We start from the raw sequence: 15,392 nt of genomic DNA on the forward strand, positions 1-15,392 counted from the left end.
TCCATATGCGATATAGATCTATTCGATTCATCAATATATAGAAACTTATATGCATATACATATACATACACACACACAAATATATATGTATATATGTATATATACACACATATAATTTGTCAATAGGCATACATACAATTATACTGTGCAATGAACCTGACAAGTAATTTGAATAAGTATTCAATTATCTATAGTCATCAGCTGCTGCTCTCGCTGCAATGTAGGAGACTATACACAAGGATTTGGGCAGAGCAGATCGAGAATTAGACTAATCGTAAATCATTATATGCATGTATCACAACACAGTACCATATAATACCCATGTATGTATTTTTTTTATACATATATATATATGTACATATAATATTAAAAATGATTGGGCGGCGTTGTCGTCTTATTTTTGAAAAAACCCGATCGACTTGATACTTCGAAAACACACACTCGCAATATCAATAGCTGTCTGAGCTTATCGATCGCCAATTGTGTATCCATGTAGTAAAGCATACGTATATCGTTTTCGGCGTATGATTTTTCACCCTCGTTTCGCACACAATTTTTTTACTTTCAATTCTTTCTACGTATAATAAATCGAAAAGATAAAAGTGACACAATTAGCAGAGAGAATGTTGTTTGTTTTTTTTTTTTTCTTTTTTTTTAATAACACAAAAGTGTGTAATCATCTCGAAATATTCTGCCCAAAGCCGTACGTATATCATGTTTATGCACAATCCACACTAGGTGTCGTTTAACTTGCGTTATCCTGAACCGTAAATTTTCTCGCTTAAAATACATTTTATGAATTTTTTTTTTACTTGTTCGTAATTTTTTATTTTCACATGTGTGGTTTTTATGTTCATCACATGTATAGTAATATGCAAATCCTCGAATAAAACAGAAGCACATATACAAAAACGCATATATAGTTGAGAATGAAGAGATTGAGAAGCATAGAACGGGTGAAAATATACATTATATATAAACGGTAAACGGTTGAATAAACTTTCGACATAAATTATTGCAGCAATCGTCGTGAATATTAATTCACTAATAATTATCTCGGTTACGGAGGCGCAAACCCTGTAAACTATTTCTTCACAGTTTAGAGCTACACAATCATGAGAACGTTAAATATCTTTACGAAATTGTACGAAAGCATGTGAGCTGCTAGTATCGATGATACGTACACGCATGCCTCGTGCAAGCTCTCGTACAAGAACAGTAACGTTGAATATTCTGTGTTCCAGATTTTATGCACAAACGGCGTGTTCCACGAGTTTTCAAATTATGTATCCTGGTATACATACACATGCGTATAAAGTGTAATGACCTCCTACCGCACCCCATTGCCCATTGCCCATTGCCCGATATTCATCTCCTTGTTGTACTGTACCGTATATTGTGTGTTTACAGCATTTGATAAATATTTTTTTGTCCCTGGTTTATTCAGCCGTTTAAAGCATAATATAATTTAACGTAAGTACGATACGATCGATTGAATGCTTTGAGACGTTCGAAAATTAATAGAAACATGTAGGTACATACATACGTACATGTCTACGGTGGTTGCTTCTATCGTGATCATTCTCCACATAATAATTATCTTTTTATTATAATATATAATCTTTATTTATTTATTCAATTAATTAATGAATATAATATAGGTAATAATTGCAAATACAACTATATAGGTATAGATATACGACGAAGATACGAGCGTTTGTCAGGGAGCAATGCAGTCGTCATAAATATATAAGAGTCGGTCGGTACATAACTATATAATATATAGCGTAAGTAGTACGTTGTATATAATATAAGATATATCAGATACAACGTATGATTTGCTTCTACTCGCTTGCGTTATTATCAATTATTGGTAGATATACAGGTGAATTACGGTCACGCACGCACGCATTCCCTTTCGATTTACACGGCTTCAAGGGGGGGGGGGGGGGGGGGGGGGGGCAAGGGGGTAACGATATGCAGACGATGAAAGTTGACAGAGGTGGACAAGTGTTAAAACTATCCGGGGTTCTTTCATATCTTCTACGTATGAATATATGTACAGTAACGTAGTTTGTGTTTCTATCGTATAGGTACATAGACGCATATATGTGTAATGCATACAAATGTAGTGTAATAATGATTTCAGGGAGTTCTCTACCGGGTGTCAGGAGGCCCGGATTATTTTAATACCATATATAAGAAAAATTAATTAAACGTATATACGGTGGAAATGAAAATTCAAGACGTAATTAAATTCGTGTCGTACGGTTAGCGTATGAATTATATATAAATGTATAACAGAACGAATTTACCCACGAAAACTTCAGGTTGAAACAAAAGCGGTAGTATAATGGTAGCTCTAGTTATATTATGCACCACGGCCCCCATCATTTAATTATTGAAAGGAAATGCATGTATAAATATAATATTATGTATATAATTGTGTATATACACACAGATATATATATATACACACATAACAGCATCACAGTCAAAAATATAATATTACAACATTGGGCATATTTAATTTTCATTTCCGCGCTGTCGAACTTTATATAGTTAAATTTAGACGCCAAAACAAATTGTGTTCACCATTTTAAAAAATATCATTTTCAACGAAAATTATATCAACATCGTTTCAACGCTTATACACTAGTCACATGTACGTCAATACACCATTCACTTTTCGGCACGGGTCAGTTTTCTTTTTTTTTTTATTTTTCTCTTTTTGTTTTCATTTTTCGGCAAATATTATCTCCACCCCAATTTTCATAATTTTCGATTATTCAGTCCTGACCTTTGCGAAGCTTTTGAAGATTAATTCATCTTTTTATTCTTTTGTCTGTTTGAAAACTCCAAATGTTAAGCGTGTTTGAGCTTAGACATTGAAATCATATTTTTGAACCAACCACGAGCAAAAATTTATTTCTACGTCGTATAAACTAATACGATTCGTATATATATTTTTAAATTTCGTGCGTCTAGTGGTTAATTCAAACGACGTGGCACACCTGTATAACCGCGATGAACGCAAGATTCAAACAAAATGAGTAAAATAAACAACAATGTCGCAAAGAGTATTGAAATAAAAGATAAAAAAAACAAAATTCGAAATTGACCTTACGACAGTCAGCGTTTGAAAAAGAAAAAAAAAGTACGCGATAGCGAACGTCGGAAAACAGACCATCAATTTAAGGAGCAATCATACCCGCGGTAAAATTAACAATACGTATTTATCTCTAAAGTACAACGCTGCTTTCGTAAGATTCGTACATAATACAAATTTTTAACTTTACACGGAATAATTGGCCGCTGGTCACGCAGAAAAGGTAACTACTAACTAATAATTGGTAATAAAACATCGATACAATTTGTGGAAGTGATCCCCCTTTCTGCGTCATTGAATACGTCCAATCCTCTATCAATTATTAACTACTTAATGCACTTGACTTGGTAAAATGGTACATCATAACATTACATTACATGTTAATAAATTTTACACGCGATTATGTACTTGTATAAAAATTAACAGAATAAGGGCATGCCAGTTGCGGGTTGTTCGTTTTTCGTGAATCATTTCACCACCTCTATATGCTACGAATATCATACAATTTTTTTTCCTTTCTTCAGTTTTTCTCACGCAACGTACATTTTACTTAGGTATCTAAGATTGGCTAATAATTTTCATATTTCTTTCTATATTTTATTCTTATTTATTCCCTGCACTCCGAAAGCTGCAAGAATTTTATACTTTTGAGCCACTAAATAGTTCCTTATTATGTACAGTATCTAGGAAAAACTTTGCTGTCACTATCAACTTCACCTTTTTAAATGCTTCCACAATTTAACAGGTCAATCAAGTGTTAAATACTTCTATTTAACACAAAGCTTTGAAACATTCTTTTCTTTATTTCATAATAATAATAGTATAAAAGTTCTGGCAAGAAATTTACACCAATTTCAATATAAATATATAATAAATTACGTGAAATAAAGTATACAAATTTCGATTGTTTTTAGGATTTTTTTTCATTCAGACAAACTCGAACAAGTTGCCAGTTAAAAATAGAACCTTTGTTCTTGAGGCATTCGCTGTGCAAGGTTTGTTCCCACAAAAAGACTCATACATTGTTCATTTGACTCATACGATCGAATGAGAACAATTGATTCTGAAGAGTTCGGCTTAGATGCAAGCGAATTTCCTATAACAATCTTTTATTCCTCACTTCTTACAAGAGGACAATGGCTATATTGGCACACGATTAAATTTAAGTTTATGCTGTTAGATTAGGCATGTACGTGCAAATACATTTTGTTCTTTAAATTATCTCACCTTTTGATTAAATTTTGGAATTGTGTAAGATCTTCTTGTCCGGATTTTCTAACTCTCAAAAATCAATGAACTCATTCGTATCTGCAAACATTATATCGTTAGATATAGAAACAAAATATCTTTGCATCCATATTATAGCATGCTAATCATTGTCGTGGTGACGCTATATCCGTATAGTAAGCTATTCATACTTTTCAGGCACAAAAAATTCTAAAATGCTAATTTGTATCTTCTAAGTGTTAACGAATTATTACAGTTTTATTATTATGTATGTGCTTGTCTGACGAGTAAAGTACAGGTTAAGAATTTTCATTGGAATACACATATGCATATAACGATAATAATGATAGTATAATAATAAAATTAATAACAGCATAGTACGCACCAGCACACCCCTGTACCTTCTCTCTTTACGCGATATTCTAAAAAGGACGTCACGCACAGGGAAACAATATCTAATTCATTATTATAATCCGAATATGTAATTCCCTTTATAAAGTCTGTGTATGTATAAATGGCCTACAATTATTTAAACTGCTTTCCTCTTTTAATCTTTTAAGAAGTTTTTTTTTTTTTTTTGTTTTCTTTTTTTGATCAGTAATCTCCGTCCTGTCACGCTTGCTAAAATGTATTTTATTTCGTAAAAGAAGGATATGACGAGCAAGTGGTTTGAATTGAGAATTGATGATTGGAAAATTTGATCAAGTATCGTTAGATTTCTTTCTATTCTACAGATTTCGTAATTCAACTATTCAGTTGAATAACAGAAGTATAGAAGATGTAACTTTCTAATTTTAGGTATAGTTCTCGTCTTCTGGCATACTCTAGTTTGCTGTTTTGGTATCTGTATACAATCATTGTTTATATTTCTACATTTCTCTCTCTACAATTGGCACTTGATAAATCTTGTTGTCTCGTATGTATGAAAAGTTTTCTATAAAGTTTTAACCATTCACCAAACAAACGTGAACTATTTATTTGTAGAACTTTGATATGATTATAATACTTGAATTTCCGTATTAATTACAGTTATATAAAAGTGTTGCGTGTTATTTTGCAAACAATACTTTCAAGCACAGAGATTAGATCGAATTCCATCTTGTGGATCGATGAAAGTCTAATGCCCAATCAATATTTGCATTCTGTTTTGTCAAAAAGTAAGCGATTCAATCATCAAGGCAATGATTACCAAACTGTATAACAGGAGTGAAAAAAATAAGCTTGTCAGGCAATACAAGTAGTGAACTTATGGGAAGATAATCATAATTTTTTTCAAGAGGAAGCACCGTAGATATTTTCAACTATGACTCACTAGCTATTTCGCCAAATTACGCGAACTTCGGTGCTACCTATATCCTCATAGCGACATATCTATTTCACAATGAGTAATGATCGTGATTACACACATCTTTGTTATATAAACGGGATGCAATAAGTGTTGACTTTGCGGGTGTGGTAACTAGTTTTACTTAACGTCAATTCGGTGGAACCTATTTAACCGAGTTCGGTGATTGTGTCCCATTGCCTATCCAAGTATTTTTCTTTTTTTAATCGTAAGGTGTGCGCAACAAAAGTCTTCGGCACTTCAAGATAGACAGAGCATAATTACCGATCTCAGCCACTATAACCATGTATGACACAGTGTCGTGGGTGTTAACTGGTGAATTGAATTTCAAATATCCCGTTTTTGTGACAGGCATATACCTATTAGTTGTGCTTCACTGAACCGGGTGTCAAACGAGTGAACCCTCGCTTAAGGCACGACGATTGTTGATTGGAAAGATAGAAAAATCAAGAGAAGACGAGAATTCTTGTTTCAATAGTGTTTTATTAACTTGCAATGCAAAAATTACGAATTAAAGTTACCCTTCAAGAGAATATATTATTATGCACCCATTATTGTTTACTTTTTATTTCATTTTACTTTATTTTATACATTTTTTTATTCCTTTAATTTGTATTTTTTTGTTGTTTTTTTTTTGTTGTTTTTTTTTCGTTTTTAAATCACGTTTTGTGTTTTTGTTTCTTTTCTCGTACGCACTTGGTTAGTGATACATTTGTTTAACATATTTATAAATAATATTATAAGTGAAATCACTTCTTTTTTTTACGTTTGCCATTTTTTCTATACACACGTTCAAGCACTGTGCCATACATTTCTATACGTTTAGTCACTTTTCATTGTTGCATGTAATATCCAACATGTTTAATTTTAGTAAATTGTCCTCTGAGTTCAATATTGAACAGCAGATGCTGCCATAATAAAATATAACAAACGTCAAATTTTTTGATGTATATGCATATCAACATAACACTTGCTTCTAAGTAAAACGTAAACACATCATGTAACATAGTAAAATTTGAGTAACGTAACATTGTTTTTGTTTTGAATCGCCATTATCTGTGAACGATACTAGGCTAAGCTGGCCATACTAGGTATATCGTATCGTTGCCCCAATCGTCAATGAAAACTTCAATCACTTGTAGTAACGCCGTCATTGATATAAATTTGGAACGTTTGATGCAATTATAAATTGACTAATATTCACCAACATAAAACCATAAATTCCAACACTGGTTTGGAGATAATAACATTATTTTACTGTACAAGCCTTAAATATGGTCTACTTATTACAGATAATTGAAGTAGATAGAATGGCCGAAAATTGTCAACGTGAAATTTTCAACAAAATTAAAAGGAGAATCCGGTATTTATCCGAAACTTTTTAAAGCTAATTTTTTAGTGGAAGGTTCCGTTAGCGGAGGAAAAAGAAGAAGAAAGGGCAAGCACAATTCATAAATCCAACAAGAACAGTTGGATTGGAACCGATGACATGGAAAGGCCAACTTACCCTTGAAACTCATCAAGCTAATTGCATATTTTGCATGTCTTTCATGTTTTATCGCGAGTCTGCGTCTCTATAATATCACAGAATACCAGAGAGAGAGTAAATCCTTTAGATGCGCATGGAACGACACATGAGCATTTGTCAAACGATAAAACGGCCCTAAATTTGTTTCGTAAAAAGAATACCTTGTTTAGGTACGGGCATAAAGTAATCAGATATTCACAGATTGAAAAGAAAAAGTTAATTACAAGGTCATGTGGATCTTTTTTGATATTTTACTATTTTTAATATTTGGCACAGAGTGTGATCAATGCTTATCACCGCGTTCACCTATTTCCAGTTTTCTGTGATAAATATACCGGCTAGTGAATTTTCATCTAATCAATAATGATAATAATAATTATAATAATTACACAACAAAATATTATTTAAAAGTGAAACATCACGGTTTGCCTGTACATATGCATCATCAAATGATCAATCATTAAACTAGCTCGATATTCTTCTCGAAATTGATGTTATCATGAATTACATTGAATATTATTATTTATTATTAACTATCGTTAAGATTATTAAAATATTTATATTACTCAATATGCACAATCTGGACACAAATCACAAGCTTTGTTTACTTCTCCTATTATTCAATCGTTAATTCCCCTCTTCCTCAGCGGACTCTAGAGATTCCGAGTGATTTCGGTAATTGTGTTTCCCATTAAGGAAATCCCCACTCACTTCAACGGATAACTGTGTTTTTACTCTCAGTTTGGCATTTGGTGGCTAAGCCAGTGGCTTCGGAATTTCTGTATCTGTCGTGTCGGTGATACTTTTAAATATTACTGTTATCCTATTCCATGATACGGAACATGTCAGTGTATTATTAGTATGTTTTGTTGAAGAATGAAAATTTCCTTTTGTAAAACAAACCTTCAAACTTTGTCATATGTATAAAAAGAACTAGTTTTTTTTAGCATTAAAAAAAGGATATAGCAACGAAATGCTGGTGGACTACTCTTAGCAGACCTCTGTTTTGGATCAGCGATTAGTTTGATATGATAAAATTAACGATGTATAGATTTTGATATTCGTGGGATTATAATTTTGAAAATTGTAGTTCTTTACTTATTATATGTTTTCGCAACTTCATATGTCATTCTTTTTATTTTTGTGTTTAGTTTTTGGCTGAACTGCTTACGAATTTATTAGCTTTATCCTCAGACTCTCACTCGCATAACTACTGGACACTTTTGGACGCGCGTATTATATTATTTATAGCTTAGTATTTTTCTCTGGACAGTCTTGGACGTAGACGCAGTTTATTATACGATAGAGGACAGAGTCCTTTCTTTTTCTTTATATGATAGGATTGTCTTTCGTGCTTGGTAATTGCTTTGTGAATTACGTATCCAGTTACATATAACGAATACTTTTTCGCTGTTACCGGATATACAATATCAAACCTTGCCAAACATTGCCTAACAAGTGGATCCCGTTGTTCTTACATGGATGCAGTTGAGCAGAATCTATGGCCTCTGTTTTAAAATCAAATACGAAAGTAGTGAGCATTTTGGGGTAAGTTAAAAATGCCGTGACAAAAACAGCTCAAACCGTTGCAATGTCTTCGGGGACGTCTCTGCAGGAACAATTTTAGTTAACCTTGGAGTTTGCCGAGAAAATGCACACTTGGCAATAACGTCGACAGCAGCGTATTAACAACCGAGAAGAGTAGAAGGGATAAGTGTTTGAGCTTATGTCAGTAGTGCAAACTGCTTGCACCCCCACCGCCACATTGAGAATCAAATTCTTGTACCAGCCGCTTTATGTGACTCAGCTTGTCGTGGAGATAGTGAAACCGCTTCTTCGTCTGCTGATGATCCGGATCATTTTTGATCGCGTTATACTCGGTGAATATTTGGCTCTTGATTTCCTGCACATAAAGATAATACTTCATTGTAAAATCACCCTAAAATTCCTACGCCTCGATGAAAGCTGCTTCAATAATTTAATGGGCTTCTATTTTCAGTGCAGTCTTCTCCGTTTGGTGAAGAATTTATTGAAGACGTTCTTTGAACAAAGCAAAAAATTCCAATGATTTCAAATTTCAACGGACTTAGATCCCAAAATTTGCGATGTGACCCCAAGTAGCATACAATATCTTGTAGGATAAAAAAATTTCAGATCACTTGAGAACACTTTTATGCTTATCACAGATTGTCACGAATAACAAGATGGATATGTACATAATGTATTGTTATATAAAATGCATGGAAGTGTAAATTTTCCCAACTTAACATTATACAACTATAGACTGAGCATTACGAATAAGGAATTAAACTGACCGAATATCTAGTCTCGTTTCCAGATTGACGCTCTTTCCTTAAAAGTTCTTCAAGCTGTGCAAATCGTTTCGAAACCTTGGTCACTTGCGTGTGTAAAAGCCTGTACTCATCGTAGTCCGCACTAAACTCTGCCTTGTAACGTCTTTTTTGCTCCATGCTGCTGATTGTCGTGAAGTACCTGTTGTACGATGTATATTGTGATATAAAAAAATTTCAATTAAACTAATTATAGAAAGATATCGAAGGTTTCAGTAAAGCGGTGTAACGAGCAAAATTGAAATCTCTACTACTGTACAACATACCAGCTTTACTGATTTTTTCACGAATAATCATACGGTATTTTGCGAACAGATAGGGTAATTTAAAATTGAAAAAATTCTAATTACAAGAAAATTTTATGCAATAGTAACTTACGTGACATAGTCTGGAACTTCCGGTGCGTTGCTGATCCCGGTTTGGGGGGGTGATGTATGCCCAGATCCCAAGTTAACATGCCCTGAATTGCCACTTGTATTTCCGACGTAACTATTGCCACTGTAAGTCGTAACTTCATAATTCGAAGATCCACCACTATTTACACTTCTGCCCCGTTCTCTCTCGCGCTCCCTTTCTCTTTCTCGTTCCCTCTCCCTCTCCCTCTCGCGCTCTCTCTCCCTCTCCCTTTCTCTCTCCCTCTCTCTCTCTCTTTCTCTCTCCCTTTCCCTCTCTCTTTCCCTCCCTCGGTCGTCCCTATCTCGCCTATCACTGGCGTTCGGACTACCCCCGAAGCTGGCACCACCACTCCCTCGCACAAAATTCACAACACCGCTATCAACACTGCTCAATTTATTACTGTTACCATTATGGTTATTTATAACGTTATTATGGGTTAGACTACTATGCGAATTATGGCTGTTTAGATTGCTAGACGCGCTATGAATGTCCTCACAGTCACTGGATGGCGTCAGGCACGATTTGCTGACACCGTAGCTGCTTCGAAGCACATCACTGTTTGTTCTCTCCGTACGATAATCGCGTTCGCGTTGCTGTCTTGGATCCCAGCTGTTGCTATTACTACCACCACCACCACCACCACCACCTGATGTCCTTCCGTTGTCCACAGCAGCCGATCCATTGTTGCTCGTTGTAGAAATACTCGTTTCTGGTTTACGGTAGTGAGATATCCGAGGTCTCTTGGTTGGTAGCCCGTCATTTCCTTGGAAGTAGCCTGGTCTCTTTGAGCTCATTATACTCGGAGGTGGCGCTGTTATCCCTGGAGGTGAGCCTGGATGCGTAGAGTTTGGCGACTGACCGCTACCTGTTGAAACAAAATAAAAATCAAATGAGTTTATTCATCTTTTTCGATAACTCTTCGTCGAAACCAATTGAATGATTCAATATTCAAATCGTGTTCAAAATTTGAGAATGGAAAGATACAAGTCTTTATCTAATAAAATTGATTGAGATAAACGTTTAAAAATTAACAAGCCTCATTGAAATTTTTCGTAACAATCAGTATCATTTGTTTAATGTTGTTTCAGTCGTACACTTTCTTAGTCGACAGCATCGAGTGTCGGGTATCAAATTTTATTTTTTGAAATTTTGACCATGCCTAACATTCTACACATCCGAATTGACGTATCCTCGAATTATTCAATCGCTGAAGCAACAGATATGCTTCTGTTCTCCGCAATAAGAAATAATTTCAGTTTTATGAAAGAATTACGGTAATATTACCAAATTTATTTCAGGTTTAGTAATTTAGGCCTAATAACGGCTGATGTGCAATTCATCCTATTTTTAGTAAGTGAACATCGCTTACCACAAGAGCCCCCATCACTGGAGCCTGGTGGAGTTAGGTTTTGCGGTTTGCGACGTTTCAACATTGTCTTCTCCTGTTCGGTGTAATAGGGCCAATCCTCTTGCACGTCATTCCACACGTGCCGATGCAGATGATAAGTATTATCCCGCATGTAAGCTACCTGCTTCAGCACCGTTGTAATTATACTTTTTTCACGGTCTTTGATACCCTCTGAAAGAAAAATACAATATCAAATGTTGCATTTGCATACATTTAATTTCTTTTCTATGATCATATTTGAACCTGCACGATAAATAAGAATTACAAAATGTCTAATCTACCTTCTTGAAAGGAAAATTCCAACCCCAGATTACTACCGTGTTATTAAACTACATATAGAGCTTACAATATTTACACATACAACATTAAAGTTAGGTAATAACGCAGCTTTATGTAATACCTCTGTGAATGCGTTCCAGCAACTCGGGCTTCTTGTATGGCCTCAAAGCGAGGAGGTGAATAAGTCTTTCTCTGTTGAACGAATAAATAAAATTACAAATTAATGAATTTGAAACGTAGTGTTGTTTTCTTCTTCTTCTTTCTCATTCATGCTTAATTTTCAATTTCCATAACTGTTTTTTCAAAACAATTTACGCTCTTGCGGTGAATAACAACTATTATTAATTGTTTTTTCTTTGGCATCGCCAAAACTTGAACAAAATCGCTTGGAGTTGAACAACTTTGTGAAAAATAATTACACAAGATTTAAAAGTGTCATAACTAATTATGATGAATTTCGCGTACTTTAGAGGCCTTCGCATAATGTCAGATATCTTTTTTTCAGGTTGAGCACGGGCAGCAGGGGGTGGATTGTTGGTCGAGGCGGGTTTGTACGAAGAAAGGCGTGATTGAGTGGTGGTCGACGATGCCAAGATACCGGAGGAGTGCGAAACAGTCATCGGTGATTCTCGTACTCTCGGAGGTGCTGATGGCGGTACAGTTCTTCCGGTTCCTCCTTTTACTTTGACCTTTACTTTCCGCCCGATATCCGGCCCATTGGGTTTGATTTCCCTTGTGCTGTCGAATATTAATTGAAAATTTAACGATCACACCAAATAAAACTGTAACGCGCAAAATACAATAGACCGCATTATACACGTTGAAATTTCGAAATTTCGAAAATTTCCATCATTATCTGTCTCCTTCGGTCGACCTCCCGATAACCTGAGATATATTCGCTTTCGGACAAACATTAAAAATTATGTTCTCGAACGAGTAATTCCACCACCAAAGCTATAATGATTCAGATATAATTACTCTCGCATTATTATACATGTGCTATCGTATTATTATTGAAGTCTTCTGAATAATACTAAAGTAAAACCATATAACAATGGAATATTGTTTGGATTGCTCAAGCATGTATGAAATATTATATCTGCTACATCGCAGCTGAGCCTTATAATTTAGTTGTTGCTGCTGCTTCTGGTGCAGCACATGTCAGGCACTTGTAGCCTTGACAGTGTCGGCACTAAATAAATTAGCACTCCAAGTGCAGTATCGATACATTGATTCCTGGACATCATTGCAGTATCGTGAATACATGTGCATACGAGTGCGATACTGTCGTCAGGTTAAAGCTAGCACGACCGAATGATCGCAGATAACAAACTTGCGAAAGTATAAAAATAACTAAAAACAAAATTCATAAATTTCCATCACCATTTATTTTTGTGGTTCTCCTCTGCAACGGCCATCCGAACCCTGGTCGTCTCGTATACGTCGTCCTTCGCCTGTATCCGCATTTTACACGGCAGCGTGCCGAGGCTTTCCAAACTCCTGTTGGGATACAGGTAAGATTGAGTAAATAAATTACCAACTGCTTATCGAATAGAATATCTTTACGTCACCATCGCGATGTTGCTCGAATTAAATAGCTAATAAGTATCATTTGTCGCGTATTAAAACGTCAGCCCGGGTAGATAATATTCATGCTTATAACGTATCGTTGATTAGGTTGGGCTGAAAAATTCACCTCGTCCCGGTCTGTTGTACGCATTCGAAACTCCCCTGTGGGCCCTCAATGTCCTGATTGCCGGAAAGGCTGAAGGTGAATCCCGCTGGTCCATGGTTGGATTGCGACGATGGAAAGGATAGTTGCTGTAATTAGAAAGAAAGAAGCTTGTGAGCAACGCGTGATTTCCGTTAACGCTAGCGTTATAGTTTGTGATAGAAGTATTGTTTACGTCATATCGGTCTCGTATTTTTCAAAACTTTTTCCCTCCGCTGCTTTTTAGCTTATCTCCTTCCTTCCCGGAAACTCACGAGCCACAACTACCAGGCTCCTTAATTACGCAACACATACCAAGTGTAAACTGAAGGAAACGTATTCCGATTCACAGACGTGTGTCGGTTAGTCACAAACCAATGTTGTACCCGCAATCTAAACTATTCCGCTTTTCTTGTAAATAAATTTTGAAAATTTATCGGAAAGGCTGATATTAAAATCAATCAGACTCTCCAACGCAACTATAATTATATTAATGTACTTGCGATAGACAGAATGTGAAACCGTGTCGACGGCTTGGAAAAATTTAAAAGGAATATAGCAATGCAATTACGGTCTCATTTCGTCTGGGATAAAATGTGAAATTTGCGAAGGTGGCGCGGCTCCCTCGGGACGCAGATTCAATCTGAAGCTGCACACAAAAGTCTCTCTCGTGCGGCTTTAACCCCGCACGAACCTATTTCATTTTCCTGCCATCCTTCGATATTGGAGATACCATCGTTTTTCACCGATTTTCACGATAGAAATTCACTGTCGCCGAGTGCTACGTTTATTCGCTCAAACGCGTATTAGATATCGAGTGAAAAACACAGCGTTGATTAGAGCAGGATGCGTGTTAAATTTATATCATCTTTCTAAATACGAATCGAAGAATATAGTCGTACTGATCAGGAATTCAGATAATGGTCAATAATATACCACTTCAATAATAAGTGGAACGCATTGACTTAGAGAAAAATCACTGGTTCAAGGGTAAATGATCAAGGCGTTGTTTGCATTATTGGGGAAATAACTGTTTATAAAGAGGCGCTAGCCTGTTTGAACAACGTGCATGGCGAAACTATGAATATCTCGAATTTTTAGGGGTATCATCCGTTGAAAGATCGATTGAAATTCATATTCATTTGTTGAAAATAAATAATGACAAATATCGTTACTTGTAGAAATTGCCAGATTTTAATTATCAATTTTAGTGAGCAGATTAATTGATCCGCGTCTGCGGGGCATTTCGCGAATCGATAGAGATCTTTGCAAATCATCGGATATCTGATCTACTGCGATAAGAAATGTTGTGATAATGCGCATGGTGATCATCGAAGTACACATATCGTTTCAATTATTTTCTCTTTCAAATGACAATGAATAATCAGTTTTAGGCAGTAAAATTAATTAAAAACAGCCGAGGAATGGCAGGAAGAAAATTCACTGATCCACTTTTGTGAATAGTGTGGAAATTCTGACTGCGCAAGCCTAACAAGCGAAGTAAATAATTCCATCCGGTAAATCTGTCGTTGCGACCGGAAGTCGAGCGGGAGAAAAACTCGTCAACGACAGTGACCTTCGAATATTGTTCGGAAACATCCGTCAACCGGTTGATTGCGTTGCAGATACGCGCCGTTTGATTTTTTACGGATCATCTGTCGCATCTGAGGTCATGCCGATCTGCATACAATGATCGCGGTTTGATCGTTTATTATTACGCAATCGGCGATGATTACGCCTCTAGAATTCACGAATGTATTCAAGTTTCGAGAGCCATGCGAATGCTGCAGCGAATCTTGGACATTTTTCTTCTTAGGACTTAATTTTATTCATCTGTACTTTTTTTAAACTTTCAAGACAGCCTGCGTTGATCCGTTGGGAAGGAAATGGAAAGCGGATTTTGTCACTTATATTTCGCTGAATTTAACTCATTTTCACGATCACGGAAAAGCAATGCGAAACGGACGTACTAAAAATGTTCGAGAAGCCGTTCCGGAACCCAAAATCGGAGATCGTGACAGCAAACAGCGTTCCTTGA

The 15,392-nt window shown here is 35.7% G+C and overlaps 1 protein-coding gene across 3 annotated transcripts in view; it reads right to left on the minus strand.

Annotated features, from left to right (window-relative positions):
- Positions 1-627: 627 nt before the first annotated feature.
- The window catches only part of LOC124185870 (RNA polymerase II elongation factor Ell), a 65,863-nt gene continuing 51,098 nt past the window's right edge, over positions 628-15,392 (minus strand). For 2 of the 3 annotated variants that reach the window (XM_046577081.1, XM_046577083.1), the window contains 8 exons: positions 13,340-13,464; positions 13,027-13,143; positions 12,109-12,381; positions 11,765-11,835; positions 11,326-11,535; positions 9,939-10,821; positions 9,525-9,702; positions 628-9,112 (listed from right to left, as the gene is read on the minus strand). In XM_046577081.1, coding sequence (XP_046433037.1) covers positions 8,939-9,112; positions 9,525-9,702; positions 9,939-10,821; positions 11,326-11,535; positions 11,765-11,835; positions 12,109-12,381; positions 13,027-13,143; positions 13,340-13,464 — 2,031 coding nt within the window. In that variant the 3' untranslated portion in view covers positions 628-8,938. Of the gene's footprint in view, positions 9,113-9,524; positions 9,703-9,938; positions 10,822-11,325; positions 11,536-11,764; positions 11,836-12,108; positions 12,382-13,026; positions 13,144-13,339; positions 13,465-13,550; positions 13,738-15,392 lie in introns of those variants that run through there. The other variant, XM_046577084.1, reaches the window with a different exon arrangement.

This window comes from Neodiprion fabricii, chromosome 6, assembly GCF_021155785.1.
Source record: "Neodiprion fabricii isolate iyNeoFabr1 chromosome 6, iyNeoFabr1.1, whole genome shotgun sequence".
Classification (NCBI taxonomy): domain Eukaryota; kingdom Metazoa; phylum Arthropoda; class Insecta; order Hymenoptera; family Diprionidae; genus Neodiprion; species Neodiprion fabricii.